At 35.3% G+C, this 21,496-nt stretch overlaps 1 protein-coding gene across 1 annotated transcript; it reads right to left on the bottom strand.

The window, feature by feature from the left end:
- Window positions 1-71: 71 nt before the first annotated feature.
- pth1b (parathyroid hormone 1b) lies at window positions 72-1,230 on the bottom strand. The gene is made up of 3 exons (XM_055213804.2): window positions 1,032-1,230; window positions 835-934; window positions 72-741 (listed from the first exon to the last, which is right to left on the bottom strand). The coding sequence occupies exons 2-3, from the start codon at window positions 924-926 to the stop codon at window positions 534-536; spliced, it is 300 nt and encodes a 99-aa protein (XP_055069779.2). The 5' UTR covers window positions 927-934; window positions 1,032-1,230; the 3' UTR covers window positions 72-533.
- Window positions 1,231-21,496: the final 20,266 nt, after the last annotated feature.

The following is a 21,496-nucleotide window of genomic DNA, read 5'->3' as shown; positions in this document are numbered from 1 at the left end:
TATGAAAATAAGAGAATTAAAAGAAAGAAAGACACGAGAAGTAAAAGAAAGAAAGATACGAGACGTAAAAGAAAGAAAGAAAGAAAGAAAGAAAGAAAGAAAGAAAGAAAGAAAGAAAGAAAGAAAAAGATTAAACACGTAATTTTTTAACACTGTGAAACAGGTTGGTCCACATTTTAGTGCAATCGTTGGTTGTCTAAAAAGTTATATAAAAAATACATTAAAAAAGTTTCTGAAAATAAATCTTGTGAAAATACATTCTTTAAATTCATTTTACACAGAAAAGAGATAAGTGACAAACCAACTACAAGACATGTGTACAGTATGCCCTACACATGATTTGAACATATTTTAATATTTAAATAAATAAATATATGTTAAAATAAATTAAAATGCTGAAAATAAATAAAAAAGACAGCGTGCTCTGCAAAAACAGCACTTCTTTTAATAGACACTTACTGTGTCCTCTTCCTGCACTCTCGTTGAACACTTTTCATTATTTACTTAATCAGTTTTTCAAAGTGATCATTTTGTCACTTCAAGATCCATGTTGCACCTTCCCCTTTTCTTAAACGCTTACTGGATGAGACATCATTTTTTCCTTTTTGCTCCTTTTGGGAGTCATTTGATGAAGGTATGAGGATATTGTTGAGTTTCAGCTGAAGCCAGTCTTGTCTGTTTAGCACCTGCTTGTGCTCACGAACGTTGTGCATGAGCTGAACTTCACTGATCGACCTCTTGCTGTTACAGAGAGAAAAATTAAGTGATTAAATTTTCACTTACACAATAAAAGTAACCAAAGTAACCAACATCTTGGACTAGTGAAACTCCTACCTGACTGGTAAACCCTCCAGATACAGCAAACTGCAGAGACCCCACAGCACAATGACCAAAATAGTTTTCTCCAATGAACGTATGGATGACATAATGATACCTGTAGAATAAGTTACTGTAGTGAATAGAGTGGTTTATAATATCTTTCAGTGTTTATGATAGACAGGTTACACTTACTATCCAATGCCTTAACTTACCAAGACTTGTTATCTTTTAGTTGACTAGTTTGATATTTTGTAGCTGCTGTATAGCGAATGGGTCCATGTGTTGTATTTTTGTGTTGGGGCTAAACGTCCTCTCTTTATACGCACAAGCCCCCTCCTGTTGGCCATTGATGAGCTATCTTCATTATTGATGGTGATGTCATCCATGCTTTGATGGAGACTGGCATGCACATAATGACACATGACTACCAACACCCCCCACAAACTCTGTTTTCAACACCTTGGCCAAGACCCCCGTGATCACAGCACTGTCAAACCAGTGCCATGTACGGCCATGATGTCTAACAGCTTCAATATGTCAAAATGCACTTCATTATATAATTACTAGAGACAGTACATAGTCTTGCAAAATTACAAATACTTTATATATTATATTACAACATACTTCTTTATTATACCAAAAACTGATGAAAATGTTTTAGAAACATTAAAAACATAAAAATGTTTTATTTATTTTGGGGGAAAACAGTCAGTAAATTAAGGAGTTGTTTTGAATGAATGAATAAATACAGTAGATTTAAAATTTACACATCAAAACTGTCAAATGTATCAAGGTGGCACAACTAACAATCAGACGAAAAAAATAAATTGTAAAAAATACAAAAAATATAACTTCCTTTGATGTATTGTAGCCAAAATTTCAGAAAACAAGAGACTGCAACTCATAATGCCACCTCACAATAACATTTTCTTGTTTTATGCTGTAACCATATCCAAGATTTGATCTTGCAGTTTATCAGGTCAGACCGTGGCACAAGGAGGGCAGTGCCAAACATCATGGTGCAAACAAAGTCCACCTGAAGCTTTTGTTATCTAAGGGAGGTGTATAACCTTGTCATTGTCTCATGGGACACATTAGGTTACCATGAGAGAAGTTTTCTAAATGTGGAAGAGGAATGGCTGTCATGACACATGCAGTAAGTCCTAGTAAGGAACCAAAATGAGGTGTGTGGAGTAACAAATCTCTGTTACATCAAATAAAAGACTCTTTTGTTATATAGGAAGTATAGGAACCACTTATTCAAAATTGCAAACTCGCTGCAGCAACCTGGAGTTCAATACCTCACTGAAAGTCAAAAGTCAAAACATTTTAACAAGCACTTTAGAAACTAAATTGATTAACTGTATGTAATATCTCTGGGCACGCTATGTTCCCAAACATGATCTTGGCTTTTTCTCTGTCAGTTACACATGATGCATGGTTCAGAGAACAGCACAGGGGAGTCGAAGAGGTCCAACTATTTGGTGAGGTTGTAGAAATGATGTAATATTCTTGCAATGACTTTTATATTCTATAAAACATATTTGTATAAATTTGGTTACACTTTACAATAAGGTTGTAGTAAACATTAGTGAATGCATTAACCAACATGAACAAACAATGAACAAAATAGTTTATTCTTGTTAATGTTAGTTAATATCGATAGTTATTCATGTTAGTTCATGTTGCATTAATTAATGTTAACAGTTACAACGTTTAATTTAATAATTGGATTAGTAAATGCAGAAATTAACATAAACTAAGATAAATAAATGCTGTAGAATAATTGTTCATTGTTCATGTTAGCTATTGCTTTAACTATTGTACAATCTTATTGTAAAGTGTTACAATAATTCTTATATTTATTAATATATTATAATAATAACATTTTATAATAACTCAGATCATAGTATTGTGACTTGAGAACTTTGTAAAGCATGACATTTTTCTAATCAATACTGTATTCAAAGACATTTTAACCTAAACAATATTATTTAGATAAAACCATAGTTTTCTATATTATTTACTGTACTCAGAGCCATCAAAAAAATAGACTGAACTACCTTGTAACATGGTGTTTAATAAAATAGTCCTCCTAATATTCTGCCACCTGCTGAATTTATTAAAATATGCATTTTATAAACTGTTTTATTCAGATTATTTTGACTTTTTTGTATGCCTTTTAACAATTTGTCCCTTTAGGGAAATTTGTCTTGGGCATATACTGTAAACAGTGAAAAGTTGGTTCAACTTAAAAGTTACTTAAATTGGTAACACCTAAAAAGTTTATTCAACTTCAAATTTTACCTAAAGTGAAACTTAAGTGAACATTTAAGTTGAATAAACATACATTTTGGTGTTTCCATTTAAAGGTGCAGTGTGTAAATTTTAGCGGCATCTAGTGGTGAGGTTGCGAATTGCAACCAGCGGCTTAGTCCACCGCTCATCCCTCGCTTTTGAAGCACATAGAGAAGCTACAGTAGCCGCCACTGGACAAACATGTCATCGTCAGTTACAACTTAATAAAAAAATGTCATTTAAGGGCTTCTGTAAAAAAATGGCAGCACAAAATGGCGACTTCCATGTAAGGGGACCCTCTGTGTATGTAGAGAAAAAGGTCTCGTTCTAAGGTAATAAACAAATAACAAATCATTATGAAAGGTCTTTATACACCCCTGATAATTTAGTTTTGTATATTATTTTGCATTTCTGTCAAAAGATCCTTCTAATAATTACACACTGCACCTTTAAAGCAACTTTTTAAGTTGATCCAACTTTTCACTTTTTACAGTGTACAGGCTGTCACATAAATTAGTACAAGAACAGGCATAAAATTATTTAGACATAAACGCATTCAATACCTACACCACCCCTTATTCCACTATATCCAGAGTTTATGAAAACATTTAGCTGAAGAAATATAATTATTTTTGCAATACAATTCAAATTGTCGTACTACCGACCCCCTAGGGTGACATTGGAGTAAAAAAATCATGTGCTCACGTGAAACTTTTGCGTGCTTACGTGAAACTTTTGCGTGCTCACATGAAACTTCCATGTGCTCATGCGAAACCTTCATGCGCAGAATTTTTTTGAAAGTTTAGTTTTGCGTGCGCACGTGAAACTATCATGTGCGCACATGAAACTTTTGCGTGAGCACATGAAACTTTCGCTTTCACATGTGCACGCGAAACTCAACGCGATAGTTTCACGTTAAACTAAACTTTATTTAATTTTTTCTCGATGGCCCCTTAGGGGCTCTGTATTAAACACATTAAGATCTTTTAAAAATAAACAAATATTTAAAAACAACTGTTGCCATGATCTTTTTAAACCTTGCATTTCTTATCTCTAAATGTTTTTAATCATTTTTTGTAAATGAATATGTCAATAAATAAGAAAATATTTGAGGTAAATAGTGTTCTCAGTTAGGGTATTGCATTAGCAATGCAAATGTCATAGGTATGACTGGAACTCACATAGTGATAAAATACTGATGATGTATAGCTTGAATGCACTGTGTAGGTTTGCATCAAATAAAAACGTCTGCCAAATGTAAATCAAAACCACATCAATGGTGAAGCTTGGTATTCTGCAGACAAAGCTCAGGACCTCTCTGAGAGTGAACAGGTGTGATGAATGTAATTTACTGTTGTTATTAAGTACTCTATCTTCAGTGTTTATCACAGATTGAAGCTTATTCTGTATGTCTAAACAACTAAACATTTTGATGTTGTCTTTTTGTTAAATTATGTATTACACAGAAAATAAAAAAGACTAAACTTACCATATGAAGTTGTTTATACTCAAAATAACCAAGCAGAAATGTGCACCAGATTTTTAAAATAAATTGTAATATGTATTCACATTTCTTGGTACCCACAAATTCTATTTAGATATCTAGATTATATCTGTTTTTATTGCATTAACAAATGCATGTTGCATGCAAATACATTTGCTTCAGCACATTAAAATGACAGCAGCATAAACAACTTACCTCATTTCATGTCATACATTAATAAGTTATGTGTTTGTGCACCTGAGAGAGGATCGGAATGGAGCACAGCCTTAACTCAGCAATGCACATGTTGAGTCAACCCAAGCAAGCTGTTCTCATTACCTCATGTGGTCACAATGCTTGTCATGTCGCCGATGGCATGCTGCAGCAGTGGTGTGTGGGAGAACCGCTTAGAATTAAGGCGAAGAATTGCTTACAAACCATTAACAGGGGTCACCCCCATGTAACAATGTGAGACATGCCCCATGAGAACCACGCAGGTCTTCTTTAAAGTGGGGTTTAGTCAGACGTTTAACCTTTGGCTGGAGCCAGTGCTTTGTTGAACCTGTCAATAATTGGGGAGTTATTTTTAGCTCGGCATGTGTGAGAAATTGAAATGATGAATATGCAACCTCACATGCATTTCAGCTATTCCTTGAAAGACATAAATAATGAATGGCTGGAGATGAACGTATTGCTCTGTGTATGTTGCATGCAGCTTAAAGAGAAATTACGACCTTGTGCTGCTCCACGGGAGTTGCATAGTATGCTCTGCATCTGGTTGTTTATGAACTATATCATGGGAAGATAACTGGATATTTTGATAAAATAATTTTATTTGTAAACGTAAATATATTAAAGCCCAGCTATTTCTTGTAAATTAGAGATTTAGCTGATAAAAGGTGTCAGAGACACATCAATGTAAAAGAACAAGAACTGTATTTATGCAAATAAACAAGCAGAAAAATAACTAAAACAAGGAAATATATAGTACATAAAACTTTAAGGTTTTTGTTGCCATGCCAAATAGGTGCTTTGGCACTTTTTAACGTTCCTGCTTTAACGTACAGTATGAACATGTGCATGGACGTTATTTTGACATCACTATTGTTGACTATTGATTTTATTAACCATAATGGTGCAAAAGTTATTTTATCTTCCGTTCTTCTGTAATAAATGACTTTGCATAAACACTTTATTCATGTAATGTACTTATACATTTACTGTATATTGTTTCAATGTTGCCATGCCTTGATAATATTTTATTTAAAATGCCCACAAGGTGTCACTATGATAATATGTAAAGATGCTGGTGTGCTAATGAACACCAATCAATTATGTCAACATATGATGTTGTTATCCTGCAGCTCATGGCATGGTGCTAGAAACGCCAAGGTCATGGGTTCATTTAATGCAGAATGCACAAACTTAAAAAATATACATTGTGTCACTTTGGATTAAAGAGTCACTTCGTCTTACAAATGTTCAAGAAAATGCACACAAAGCTCACTACAAAAATTTTAACAATCAAAGCAGTATACAGGTGCTTGAGTTTCTTTTAAGATATCGAGTGCACCAAAAAAGACAAACAAAAAGTTAAAAAGTCAAGTCTGGGGTCTTTCATTCTAAAACAGGAACCTGTCAGACGCAGAATCACAAAATCTTCCAGTCACATTTTTCTGGGTGCTGAGCATGACCCGTTCTGCTCCACAGAGCCGGGCTGTGTGTCCATGCATAGGGTATTAAACAGATTCCTGAGGCAGTCAAGCTTCATGCTGACACTCTCTCCACTAATCCTCTTGCAGAAATGGAGACTGTCTACAACCCTTCATGTTTTATCCCACTCAAAGAACGCAGTGTCTGCAGAGTAATACTTCGATTTCACGTACTGTAACAAGCCATTGCAGAAACTTTAAAACTTTTAAAAGAGTCCTGGCCACTAACTGGATTATACTCAACACAACCACTCAGAGAACACTATAAGAATTGGAAACTAGGAGTGCGCGCACCAACACAAAATTTCTGTTCTGATACTGATATTTGATTACTTAGAATGACATCTACCAATAGATACAGATATTGTAGGTACATGTTTTGCTTTTTACTTCCTTTACACTGTAAAAAAATAGTTTCAACTTAAAAAAGTAAGTTCCCTGGCTGCCTTGAGTTAATTCAACTTAAAAATATTAGTTAACTGAAAAAGTTTGTAAAATTGTTATTTTCAATATTTTTTCAAGTTGAATTAACTAAAAATTTTAAGGCAACCAGGTAACTTACTTTTTTAAGTTATCACCACTTTTTTCAGTGTATGTTAGGGCTAGTCAACTGGCGGCCCCAGGGCCAAATGCGGCCCTCAAATCATCTTTATCCGGCATCCTGGTTAATTTGTCTGATTTAAATTCCGCTTGATTACTTTGAAATCTGCATTTTCACTGTACATGACAAATGAGTGCCAATAAAACGGAAGTAGAGTTGGAAAGGGGCTACATGGGGTGCAATTTGATGTTTTTGTGCAACTACACCGTATGTGACACGCTGAACAGAAGTGATGTATTTCAGTGTGTTCCAATCAAAACACTCTGTGCAAGGTGAAAATTATTGATCCTTTTTTGTTTAACTTTATCAGTAACACTTGAATCCTTTAAAAAAACGATTGTTTACTGATAAATAAATTATTAACTATAAATATATTCGTAGATTAAAGAATCTTGCGCTGGAATGAGAGTCTCTCCCACGATGACACAGATTTACGATTAAACTGAAATTTCATTACGACTCCCACTAGGGGGCGAACTCCGACAATTGTGTCAGAATGTAGTGTACAATGGAAAGGTGGTTAAGCCTATATATCTTTAACATATTAAAAAGGAAACGTGAAGTGCAATGAGCTTCTCTCCCATGTTGACACAGATTTATGATAAAACTGAAATTTCATTACGACTGCCACTAGGGGGCGAACTCCGACAGTCGCGTTAGAATGTAGTGTACAATGGAAAGGTAGTTTAGCTTATATATTTTTAAAATATTAAAAAGGAAACGTGAAGTGCAATGAGCTTCTCTCCCATGTTGACACAGATTTACGATAAAACTGAAATTTCATTACGACTGCCACTAGGGGGAGAACTCCGACAGTCGTGTCCGAATGTAATGTTAAATGGAAAGGTAGTTTAGCTTATATATCTAAAAAATATTAAAAAAGAAAACATGAAGTGCAATTTTAGTTAGAAGAGTGCCTATATATTGTGAATACTTGAAATTTAACAATTTATGAAAGTTAAACAGTTATAAACAAAAGAGCTCTGCATTATATAGTACTATAAAAAATACATGTGTTAATTATTTGCACTTTATTTGTGCAATGTTCATGTTCACTATTAACATTTGGCTTTTATAATGTTAAACTGCAATTGTTTTTTAAAATAATAAAAAAAAAAAATATGAGTTTTTAGTAAAAAAACGGCAAAATACTGGATACAAGATGTGTGCATCTTTTTTGAAAATGCATGTTTTTTAATATATGTCTTGACCTACAACAAAATAGTAACAAAACAACATAAGTTATGACATAAAATATATAAAAGGTAAAAAAAAATGGTGTAAACGTTTGGCCCGCATCACATCTTTAAAATCTGGCCCTCAAAGAAAAGTAGTTGAAGACCTTTGGTGTATGGCGTGAAATCCCATAGATGTGTATAAAGGCTAGATGGCTCGAGGCGGAGTCAGCTGTGTCGTCACTTGGCGGCCATCCTAGGTCAGTGCTGCCATAGTGCTGCTCCCTGCTGCTGTGGACGGAAGGTGAGTGACATACGCCAACTAAAATGCTCGTAACTTGCTGAATTCTTGACGGATTTACAAACGGTTTGGTGTATTACAAACCTTATTAACGTGGCTATGATTTGTGCTGATGCCGATGTTTCGATGTATAATTTTTCACAAGTATGCAGTTAAATAGCCGCATCCCTGACGTTTATGACACACCAAGCCGTTTGAAAATCGGTTGAAAATTGAGCAAAATATAGTTATTTCAGCACTACATGCACAATAGACTTTAATGTTATAACTGGACGAGCGGTCCTGTCCTAAGATGGCCACCGTGTGACGTCGTCGGGTCCCATTGGCTCTCAGCGCCGGTAAGCCATCTAGCCTTTATATACATATCTATGTGAAATCCTATAGATCGTTTCATCGGACGCACGTGTGGTGACGCAATACGCGTCTGGTCCGAAATTTACTTCCGGTTTCAGTTTTTTAATGGTCTGACTAGTTACTAAACTGAAATCTTGAACAAATACCTTGTTGAAAATAACAAATGTTTTCGTTTCCTAATCTACGTGTTGTTTATTTTGCTTGTTATATAAATAAACTACGTTTAAAGAAATTCGTTGTTATTTATTCTTAGTGGAGTTTACCAGAAGTTACATGTGGACCACGAAAGCTGCTTGTTTATGTTGTTACTGCTGAAACTGTCTATAGAACTGCAATTCTGTTGTCATTGTCACCTAATTTAAAATAATCACACAGTATTCTGATGCGTTTTACCACCCTTTTTTACAGCTCTGCAATGCATTATATAGTACTATATTATACATGATTGCCACGATATAATCTGCCCTTATCATCGGCTGCTTTTAAACAATCAATATAGTGTGAAAATTTTTATTTATTTGCTGATACCAATTATAGGCTGATATATCAGTGCATCCCATATAGGAAACTTATGTTCTGTGTATAAAAGACCTTGTTCATAACCATGAATTCTCCTCACTTCAATTAATTTGCTCCCAGTCTGTTTTTCTTGCTTTAATAACCTATAATAAACAATTATTCATGTACACTGCTTGTTTTCATCTTGCGGGTGTGCATTTGTATAACCTGCTGTCAAAAAGCAGGTTTATTGCTCATCACATCCTGGGTGAGAATCCAGCGCTACAATTTGATGAGATCTGCTGGATTAATTATAATAGGAAATAACAAGTCCTCTGACATCGCTTTCATTTTCACACGTTTTAGTCAAATCAGCCAAGAACAAATTCTCATTAGCAATTCATCTTTTGGTGGTGGGTTGTGATCATTTGAAGAGATTATGTTGTACTAGACTTCGAGGGGCTCAGGAAATCAATGGAAAACAAAGGAAAGTGTGTGTAATGAGGCCACGATGTGGTGCCGTTGACAGCAACAAGCCACTATTTCATGTGCTTTCACAGTTGAGAGGTTTTAAATGTGGGGAAAAGGTCTTTCTTTCAATTCTTTTGAAGCTCATTATGTCGTTCATGTTGAAGTCTTTTTATCAGCACAAGGAAAAGAGAAAAAAATGTGTTTTCAGAATGAGATTAAATGAGAATTATTGGACTCTTGTGTAAAAGAGATTTTAAAATCAGGATTTTCTCATTAATCTCACATGTCAGGTTCAGAGGAGAATGTCACAAAATTTCACAAACTGTCTTTTCATACCAAAGTCTGATTTCTGCAGTCAAAAGTCTGAGTTGTTTTTACACCATAAAAAGTGAAAGCCGCTCTACTTAAATATAAACTTACATTTTCTCACTCTAAATGAAAAAGTCAAGGTGAAAAAATTTAAGGAGCTCCTATGGTCCGATTTACGATTTTACATTTCCTTAGGGATGTAAGTGTGTATTAGTACATGTTAATGATATGCAAAAGGTACAAACCCCAAAGTAAACATTGACGCGAGTTATCGTCTCCAACATAAATCTCTTTTCTTGGACTAACTAACACACGGATTGTAGGTAACAGTTTACTTCCTGGGATTTTTGATGTGAACAAGACAGACATTAATCTTTTAAACATGGTAAGGAGCGTCACATTTCCGGCTGACGTCATAGGTATTCAGACCAATCACAACATACAGATTAGCTGGCCTATCAGGGACACTTTTCAGATCAATGCGTTTTGTACAAAATACAGTGCGTTTCAGGAAGATCGTATATCTGGAGCTACAAAAATGTACGGTATGTGGAAAATAATGTGTTTTTTGAACCATAAACCACTTAAACACATAGTTTTATACCAAATACACAAAAAAAGTTGTTTTTAGCAATAAAATAGGTGCACTTTTTAAAACATTACTTCAATTGGTAAAACATAAATTATAAAACGGGCAGTTCTGGTTCTTCATTCTGATTGGTTGAAACACGTTCTAAGCCGTGATAAAATACCCCGGTAAACCCACGGTTCAGACCGCATTACATAAGTATCACTGTGCCACTGTGCCACTGTTGCTGCGTACTGATTTATGAAAATAAACACCACAGTCTTTAATCATATTTTTTTATTTGTGTAAAATTGCACAATTAATGGTGATATCCAGATAAATGTCAATAAATATTGTTGAGTCATCTAATCAATAAAGAGAAAACGCTCCCCGAGGAGTTACCTCAAATTCATATTTCCGCTATCCACTGGGTGGCGATCTTACCCAACTTAAACACTGACGCATTAACTTAACACTAAAAACACAGCGTGTAAGTTTTAATGGCTCTGAATCTGATCTCTTACAAAAGTTCTTCACATAAATGGAATTATCTCCGCTTTTAGCTGAAAATTTGAGAAGTGATGAAAGAAGAAATGAAGGTAGGATGAAATGGTTTTTGTTGTTGTTTGAAAGCAGATGGTCTGTTCTTTCAATTGATATTTTATGTTTATTTAAAGAGGATAATTTTTCTGTAAGGCATTAAACTTAAACTGTGTGGCAACTTGAAAACCGCTGACGGGGAAAGAGTTCAGCATGCTTCCAAGCATATTTGATCATCACTTCAACAGTTGCACGATATTAATGTTAATGTATGAATTGGATGAATGTTGGTTTATAAAACAAACACCACAGTCTAAATTTGTATTTCCATTGTGTCTTTGCTGCGTCTGTGTTGGTTGGGAACTGCGCTCTGTTGCAGCCACACTTGATTCTGAGGAACTACTTTGTTTGGCGGAAGAGTAATATTTGTACTATAATTACAACTTATTTGTGTTTTATTTTATGAAATCCTGCTAACGTTATGCATATGAAGTAACCGTTTTATAAAAGCAATAAACCCCGCGAAGCATTGGGGTTACAGTGCATTTTATAACAGCTAAGGGGGTTTTAGGCACTCCGCTTCGCGTGTTATAAAATGCACTGGTAACCCACTGCTTCTTGGGGCTTATTGCTTTAATATTTAAACATTTTCAATTTAAACTTGTCACATAAAGTGAGAAAATTTTAGTTGAAAAAAAAGTTAATTTTTTGGCATTACCAATTGAAGTAATTTTTTTAATAGATCCAACTTTTACTTTTCACAGTGTATTAAACATTTTTGTCATCAAATTCTACATAATCCACATTTATTTTATATTTAAACCCACATTTTTATTTTTATATCTAACCCTAACCTTATTTGCAAACAACTGCCTCATTTGTTTCAAATGATAAAAAGTTTTTACTTAAATGAATATTTCACCCAAAAATGAAAAATCTGTCATCAATTTCTTATCCTAATGTTGTTCTTAACCTGTATCAATTTCTTTTTTCTGATGAACACAAAAGATATTTTGATAAATGATGGTAAGCACAGTTGATTGTAATCATTGACTTCCATAGTAGGAAAGAAAAAATTATGGAAGTACTGTGATAAATGATGAAGAATATATTAAGATAAAAAGCACACAGTTGATAGTACCGCATTGAATTCCATCGTATTTGTTTTTCCCTCTATTTAAATCAAACAATTGAAAATCTCATTTAGTCTTCAGAGCTACCACTGAGCAACAAACCATCACGCTGGGAACTTTTGCTTCTTAATTTAACATTTTTGTATAGAAAGTTAATCTGAAATTCATCTGGCCATTGTAATTTGATTTTTGTTTTTGTGGGTATGTGTGTTATTCTTAAGGAAGCAAGTGAAGAGAAATTGATGTGCAATTCTAGTAGCTTCATGAGTGTTTGAATCAGCTCATTTAATGCTGTTACTGACAGTAATTCTGGGGGTGTCTTTTTAAAAGCTTGTCTCTTACCCTAAAGGTAACTTAAAAAGAGAGAAATCCTTCTCACTTATATATCTGATCAGGCTAATGAAGACATCATTAGACAGCAACCAGCAGTGAGCAATTAAAGCAGTTTAAAGACCCGTGATGCTGTGTCCCGAAGTTTAAAGGAATTTAAACAATTTTTTTTAAACTATTCTGAATAATAAAGGTGCTAAACGATGCCAAAAAAAAACTTTTGTATGTATATGGTTTCATAAAGAACCTTTAAAGGGGACATATCATGAAAATCTGACTTTTTTCATATTTAAGTGCTATAATTGGGTTCTCAGTGCCTGTACACTGCAAAAAACAAGCAAAAAAATCTGCCAATGGGGTAAGCAAAAATCTTTTTTTTTTTCGTAAACACTAAATATAAGAAAAAATCAAGAAAAATTAGCTTACCCCATTGGCAGATTTTTTTTGCTTGTTTTATGCACAAAATCACTTAAATTTGATATTTTTGCATACTGTAAAAGAAATCTGTAACAGATCAACCCAGTAACTTAGTTTTTGTATACCATTCCCTGCAAGTATGTGAAAAAATAGGTAATTGAAATTTGTGATGTCAGAAGGGGATAATACCGCCCTTTAATCTGCATTATTCAACCACACTCCATTTAGTGCAGAGATTAACTTATTTGCATTTAAAAGGACACACCCAAAAATGGCATATTTTTGCTCACACCTACAAAGTGGCAATTTTACCATGCTTTACAGTAATAAGTTATCTATATGGTACTTTGAGCTTAAACGTCACATACGTACTCTGGAGACACCAAAGTTTTATGTTACATCTTAAAAAGTCTTGTGAAATGTCCCCTGTAACATCCAAAAAACTTTCTGTTTCACAAAAGCTTTTGTTGACAACATTTTTCCCATACTCAAACTCCCAGTAAGCAGTCATCACACAGATCTTGGTGATATATGGAGATTATGTAAGGGATAATGTAGAGGCAGCCGGTAGTTATTGGGAAATAAGCCCCGACAGTGTGATCAGGACCCGACGCGAAGCGGACTTGCCACATAACATAAAAAAAACTGGACATGAATATGAATTTGAAACTTTTTATTGGCATATTTGTTTTAAATTAACATTTTTATCCTTCCGCGAACCTTTGCACAGATGCATAAAATGATCGTAATACCTTATTAAGATCCTCTGCTTCATACTTGTCTGTCTCCATTTTTTCCTCTTTTAGCCAGTCTTTGAGAAGTTTTAATCCCCATTCTGTATTTTTTTGTGTGTTGGCTTCGTAGCTGTCATGCTCTATTTTGTCAAGTTCAGTCTCAGTAAGCTCTCTGTGTCTTGTCGTTGTTCGTTCTTCTATCCACTGTTTAAATGTTTTGTTTTTTCCGTACATGTTAAAATTAATGTCAAAATGTTCCATTCTTAATTGTGGTTGTCCAGTGTTTGTCACAAGATGGCGCCAAACAGTAATCTTTGTTGGCGCGGAGGGATTTTTAACATACAAGTAGTCCGGCTATGCGTTATTACTTTGGAGCGGTTATTATTTGAAAAGAACAAACCTGCAAATGTCTCAACTGACCAATCAGAATCAAGCATTCCAGAGAGCCGTGTAATAAATTGATTTAATAACATTGCATTGGTTTAATTACATAACACAATCAACCTTACACCTAGACACACAGGGACAAGTAATGCCACACAAGCTTCACAGAAAACTCAAACAAACCCATCCTACTATTGTGGAAAATTCAGAAATTCAGACACAGTAGTTCTGCCTCAGCTTGTACAGATCAACAACAGATTTTGAGCAATACATGACCTCTAATTTCCTCTCTAGGGGTATCAGTATTTGCCAGCATCTCCCAGTTTCCCCACTATCCCTGTATGCCCCTGTCCTAATCATCACCATGGCACCAGCACGGCATGTTCAATCATTCAGTGATGTTCCACAGATTTAATATGCAGTGTGATTTCTGCTAGAAATCAGGACATGCTGACCAAAAGGCATGTGACAAACAAAACATTAATGTTTGGGTATTTTTGTTATTCTCTTATTTTACATTTCTAGCGATTCGAATATTTATAGGTACAATTACTCAAAATATTAAATGAATCTAACACCTCCTATACCGGCCAGATTTTGTGTAATTGTGTGTGTGTGTGTGTGTCACTGAATGGGTGATAAAGAGAGAGTGTGAGCAATGTGTTAGCTCTCCTCACAGCAAACTTGTGAAATATACACACTGCAGTCTGATGTGACAGGCGTCCTTAATCAGCAGCTTGTGTGTTGTACTACGCCACATCACCGTAAATACTACCATATCCCACGCATAAAATCCTCCAATATATTCTGTGCTAACCATATGTATGTAATGTTTCAACCTTTTATTGTATCCCAGGGTAATTTATAGGCATAACTAGCTACTTGTGGTATGACTTGAATAGTATATAGTGAAAGTGAGGTAATGACCAATGTATGGTAACCCATACCTCTGCATTTAACCCATCCAGTGAGTAGTGAACACACACACACACACTCCTAGGAAGCACTAGGGGAAAGGTCGCAACCTGCCGGCCATGAGACTCGAACCGGCAACTCTCGGGTTAGAAGCCAGACTCTCTGCATTACTCTAATTGCTCAGTTTGTGTAGTCTGATGAATCATTCATCTGGTGCACACAGTGATGTGATTTTAGGGCTATCTGGGATTTTCTGGAAACCTTTTAGGAATTTGGTACCACTTTGACCTTGACAGGACTTGAATTTAAAGTTTAGAGCCATGAGGCAGCTATATTCCCAGGATATAAACAGACCTTAGAGTGTTTTTCCAGAATGATGTAACTTCATTCTTTCTCCATAAGATGTCACTTGAGCTCTAACATCCTTTACATTTCAAATGAGGGTTCATAAGCACAATTCTTACTGTTTTCCTACACTGCATGCAAACTGCACTATTATTGAAATATTTAGGAAACACTTTACACTTAAAGTGCACCTATTTCATTGTTAAAAAATAACATTATTTTGTGTATTTGGTATAATACAATGTGTTTGTGTGGTTTATGGTTAAAAAAACCCCATTATTTTCCACATACCGAACAATTTTGTATCTCCTGCTATACTGATTCGAGTCATCGTTTACTTTGGGGTATGCACTTTTTGCATATCTACTTTACTAGGTACTAATACACACCAAAGGAAATGTAAAGTCGTGAATTGGACCATAGGTAGGGCCCTATAATTTCCGCGATCACGGAATCGCGGACGGAATCGCGGAATTGGCTTATTAACACGGAATCTAGTATTAACGCGGATTTTTGCGGAATTTTACATATTTTGAATAAAATTATGTTTTTGTGTGGGAGACGAACGTATGTCTGGGGGAAATGCACACCGGGGAAAGTAAATCTGGGCGACACGCCCCCTCCCGTCGTTTCAGACCCTCTCCAAAACACTGAAACCATGGCGAAGGGGCTCTCCACGACTCTGCTTTCGGCAGCGAAAAAATTAAGAAATTCGACGCTAAGCACTTAGTTCCGAGCAGGTCTCACATGACTTTTATGTGACCGGAGAACTGTTATTTTGGAAGTTTAGTCAACACTCTGTTCACGGTGAGCGCAAAGATACATGCACTCTCTCATCCATGTCTGTCTCACTGTACCTCTCTCTCGTGCACGCGCTCACGCATCTGTCCGAAGTCCGAACACAAATCCTCATGTATTTGTTCAGTTTTATGCATTTCAAGCGAGCTGAGGCAAACTAACTATCCCTCGGATTTAAAATATAATCATCTGCATCATGGCGCCGCTCTCTGTCTCTCTTTCGCTCGCACGTGCATAGAGCTGCGTGCTCATGCTGTCCTAAGTCAGATCCTGTGTATGTTTGTAAAGTTATATGCATTTCAAGCGATTGTGTATAAAATATGGATCGCGTTCCGCTGGATTGATGTGTTTTAGGCACTTCTGAAGGCACAACTGCTTTGACACCTTGTTGTAGCCTCCTGCAACAACACTAAAAAACAATGCATGGAATTGAGTTGTGTGTGTGTGCGCGTTTGCGTGTGTATGTGCGTGTGTAAATGCATCTTTTATTTTTTAGTCATTAAGTAATCCTGTTATCCAGTTTTCCCACCAAATCATTTACATTTTAATCATTAACATTAAAGGCACACTCTTTTTATGACTAAAATAAAAGTAAAGGGTAAAAAATATAATTGCCAAAAATTAAAACGGATAAAACGGAATTTGCAAAAATTAAAACGGAGAAAACGGAATTTGGGAAAAAATAAAACGGAATTTGGGAAAAAATAAAACGGATTTTATAGGGCCCTACATAGGAGCTCTTTAACATAAGTTAAAGCACAATGAACTAACATGCGCTTGTCCTCTAAGTGCACGAAAGATGAATTAGATGAATGAAAATGTGCAAAACGACCGTAGATCACATTTAAACTTGTGTCCCCATGAGCAGTGTTGGGGGTAACACATTACAAGTAACGTGCAGTACTTACTTTCTGAAGCGAGTAAAGTAACAGATTACTTTATAAATGTACACATTAATATTTGAGTTACTTTTAAAAAAAGTAATGCGAGTTACTTTTCAGTTTAATTAATTCAATTTTAAAATAAAATAATGTACTGAATTAAACTGAACATATTAACGTAGAATTACGCTCTCTGTGCGCCTGAGCGGGAACAGTTTGAGTGAGAAACGGAGATGACAGGCCAGAGCTCGACATTTTTGCGATCATAAAAAACACCTGCAAAGCCTGAAAGAGATCAAGTCTCAGCCAAGTAAGAAAAAGTAACGCAAAAGTAACGCAAAAGTAATGTAAGCACTACTTTCCATGAAAAGTAACTATGTAACGCAATTAGTTACTTTTTTGGGAGTAACTTAATATTGTAATGCATTACTTTTAAAAGTAACTTTCCCCAACACTGCCCATGAGTACTTGGACATGAATACAACCCATATGTAGCAGTCACATGGACCACAGCGCCACCTAATGTGTGGTTCAGTGGCTTTACTTTTACATTCTGACTTTCATAATTTTGCAATGTTTCTATTTGCATCTTTATTGATTTTGCAATAGTTTACTATGTCTTGTCCAAAGAAGTGGATTGTGTCAAGAGTTTTTTGCATGAACTTTAAGGGTTGTGCAGCTCTTATTTGTTAAATAACAATGAAATAACAATGTGACATTTGTGAAAATAAGGCATTTTAATTAATGACTAAAAACGTTTTAATAGGCATTACAATGAAATTACTAAAACTAGGCATACAATATAATACAAGAAAACATGTCAGATGCTTTTTCTCTTCATGTCAGGGTTTTGCATCTGAACTCCACTTATATGAAGTATGGGCTGTGTGCCAATCTCTCTAAAATGACAACACAGGGAAACCCAGATACTAAAAGGATTGGGTACAATCTGATATGCTGAGCAAAAGTTTGCCAAAGTCTGTCAAAGCATGAGTCCAGCTGAGACATGTAGAGTATGGAAATACCAGAGGACAGGCAAGATAAATAAATAACTGGCGAAGCAAACACTATTTACAGAAATAAACTAATGTCCAGTGTGGATGTACCTACAACATGTTTGTGTGCACCGCGCCATGCCAAGGGACTTCAAATAGACATTCTGACAGATGACTGATGGACAGTATGTCTGACAATGTACCCTTATCTTTATGCTGGATCAGTATCTATGCATTATTTATATTATTACACGGCTCTCTGGAAAAGCAGTAGCCTACTACTTATTGTATCTGATTACAATTTTTATATCCAATTATTTACTTATATGCACAAGTAGCCATGTGATAAGCAGGATAGCGTACATCCAGACAGCTGTTATTGCAAAATAAACACAGACGTCGTCAGTGCTGTAGTGCAGGGTATATACGCAGGAATATTTTTTAATTAAATGGCTTGGGGTATACCCACTTCTAAATTTGAAAAATTTAATATCTATATTAATTTAATAATAATCCTTATGTCAAGTGACAGTACTTTCTCATTTTAGAATGAACTAATTATGCATAACAAGAAGTGTTCAATCTTAGTTGGGCCACTTTAAAAAAAATAGGGGCGTAAATTAAAGAGGATACCCACTTCTCCAGGCACCACTACACAACTGAACACGGTGATCAAGACCGCAAAGCGAAGCAGTTTGTACATAAAACGTGACTTTTGAACTTCCGCTGTAGAGTTTAACAAATTAAGGAAATAGGGCATCAAACCTGCGCCTAAACAATGACTAATTGATGATTCATGGACCATACAGTACATTTGTAAATTCATGCATTATGCGTATGCACACTAGTATTCGGTTTCACACATGCACGCACGCACCAGCATATGCTTAGGGGAATTTAAATTCAGCGCTCAGGCAAATCTATTAAGCAAAGAATACAAAAGAGGTAGAAAGAAATCCTTAGAATGCAAATTTAATTGCGAAAACCCGCAGCCTGAATAAAATGAATTAGAGTTGGTACAAAGGTTAGCTGACTTGAATTATTCATTCCCATTAGCTTGCTGAACCAAAATAAACTGATCTCTCGTGATGAAGCAAATTCATTCTGACTGAAATGTCCTCGGTCTTACAAAATATTCATTTAGTTTACTATTGTCTGTCCATACTTTGCCTTTCAACCAATACTTCAGATATAACTTTAAGTAGATAAAGATACAGACAGACAGACAGGCAAACAAACATACAACAGACAGACAGACAGACAGACCAACAGACAGATAGATAGATAGACAAAACTCACAACTAAATAAACAAAGACGAAAACCAAAACCAAAACGCACAGCTCTACAGTATATGCCCAGTACAGATTTATTTACTGAATAACAGATATGTGGGTATCTGGACACACAAACATAAAGCTTTACAACTTTGTTTTTTGTGTGAGGTCAGCAGCTGAACAGCAAGAAGTGCAATTAAAGAGTTTGGTTCCAAAACAAGATAACTCCAGGGTTTCCTGCAGCACTTTGCAGTCTAAGCTGGGAAACCCTACCGCCAACTAGGTCATCAAAAAAAAAAAAAAAAAAAAAAAAAATTCACTGTGTAAAAGGCCGTCAAGTGCATTTCTGAGAATAGCACGGACGCGCCCCACACGGCTGAAATGAAAGACGTGGTCTGTCACTGTCTGAAGCCAGTTGATAAAACGCGTATCCGTGAGAACTGTAAGTGGACTTATGTTTTGGGTTTATTTAAGCCTGTTATTGTATTAGTCTATAGTTCTTGCAAAGTAAGTTAGCTGGTGATTTTGTTGTTTGAACAACCTGCTAGCTAGGTTGCTCGTGCCTGTTGATTCGATGTAATTGTTGAGCCTTATGCTCACTTTATTTATGTGCATTATTTACATCAGTAGTTACACTCCTTAAGATAATGAAATGAATAGTGGTAAATAATCAGTTTTTACAATCTTTGTGCTATCTATCATCGTTCGCCAGACAACATCTGCTTCAGTTTGTGTTTATTAACCCTTTAGTTTCACTTCATCACGCAGCTATTCCCATTAGAGGTATCTGTTAAAAACATTTAATTAATTAATAATCTAGTATGTGTTCATTTGTCATAGTTTCTTCAAAATTAAGTTTTATTTGAGTGTTTTTAATAAAAAATATTTTCATTTTCATCATGATGCGTATGCCCCACCCCTTTGATCGCCACGGCCCGGCCCCTCCCACCCCTACCACCTTTACAAACAAATTTTCTGCGGGAAACCCTGAACTCCGTTTTTTTAAGTTTTTCAAAAATCTTGTTTTTTTATTGTACATTCCAATTAGGGCTTAAACAATTCATCGAGTTACTCGATTAACTCGATTAAAAAAATTCCTCGAGGCAAAAATTCTGCCTCGAAGCCTCGTTAAATTCCTATGACGCGCACTACACGCGCCAAGATCTGATTCACACGGACCGTTGTTCAATGTTCAGGAAGCATATCATAGCGCGTGATACATTTTGAATTTAGTTGGCGCGATGGCAGAGAGTAAATATGTCCATAAACACAGGTGCACGTGCGCGCACACACACAGGTTGTTACCATAGCCAATAGGTTCACCCCAGAAATTATATATTATATGTTAGTAGCCTAATGGTAAATGCTGCATGTGTAGAAATGTACATAAACCAGATATTTACTTTGATGTCAGGGCTAGATTACAGCATGAAACCTGTTGTGCATATTAATAAATTAAAGTTCTTAATTGTTGGCACTGGCACTTATAAACACTAAATGGGTAAAAATTGAAAAAAATAGGCGTAATTTTTGGAGCCAGATGCCAATACCTCTGTTTTTTATGAAATAAAAGCCAAATGCTTGAACACTTTACAGCCACTTTATTTTTGTTATGCATTATTTGTTTTGGTCGTTTAAAAACACACACACAACATTTTTATCCTATTACTCGATTAATCGATCGATTCTGTGCTATATTAATCGATTACAAAAATAATCGATAGCTGCAGCCCTAATTCCAATTAATATGTTTGTTTTGATGTAAGCCTTTACAACTAAAAAATACAGCTACGTAGCACAATAAAACAGAATAAAAGCATGATAACATAATATTAAACATGTTTTCACAAAAATAAAAAATAAATCTCGTTTTGGAACCAAATTCTTCAAATGTAAAGTTTACTAAATAGATTGTAAGTGGGATGTGGTAGCATTTAAACAACTGCTCAACACTACAGTTAATTGTATATGCACATGCCCACACACAAACAGTGAAATACTCTTCTGTACTGACCTTTTTACTTTACTTTGAGTTCCTTTAAAATCTTGGTATAAATTATGTTATTTTATATAGCATGGTTTCAAAATAACCATATTTGTTATGCAAGCTTGTGTCAACAGCAATACTGCCGAGACTCTATAATTACATAAAGTCAATTT

Source organism: Misgurnus anguillicaudatus, chromosome 21 (genome assembly GCF_027580225.2).
Source record: "Misgurnus anguillicaudatus chromosome 21, ASM2758022v2, whole genome shotgun sequence".
NCBI classification, from domain to species: domain Eukaryota; kingdom Metazoa; phylum Chordata; class Actinopteri; order Cypriniformes; family Cobitidae; genus Misgurnus; species Misgurnus anguillicaudatus.
This window is presented reverse-complemented; position numbering and strand designations above follow the sequence as displayed.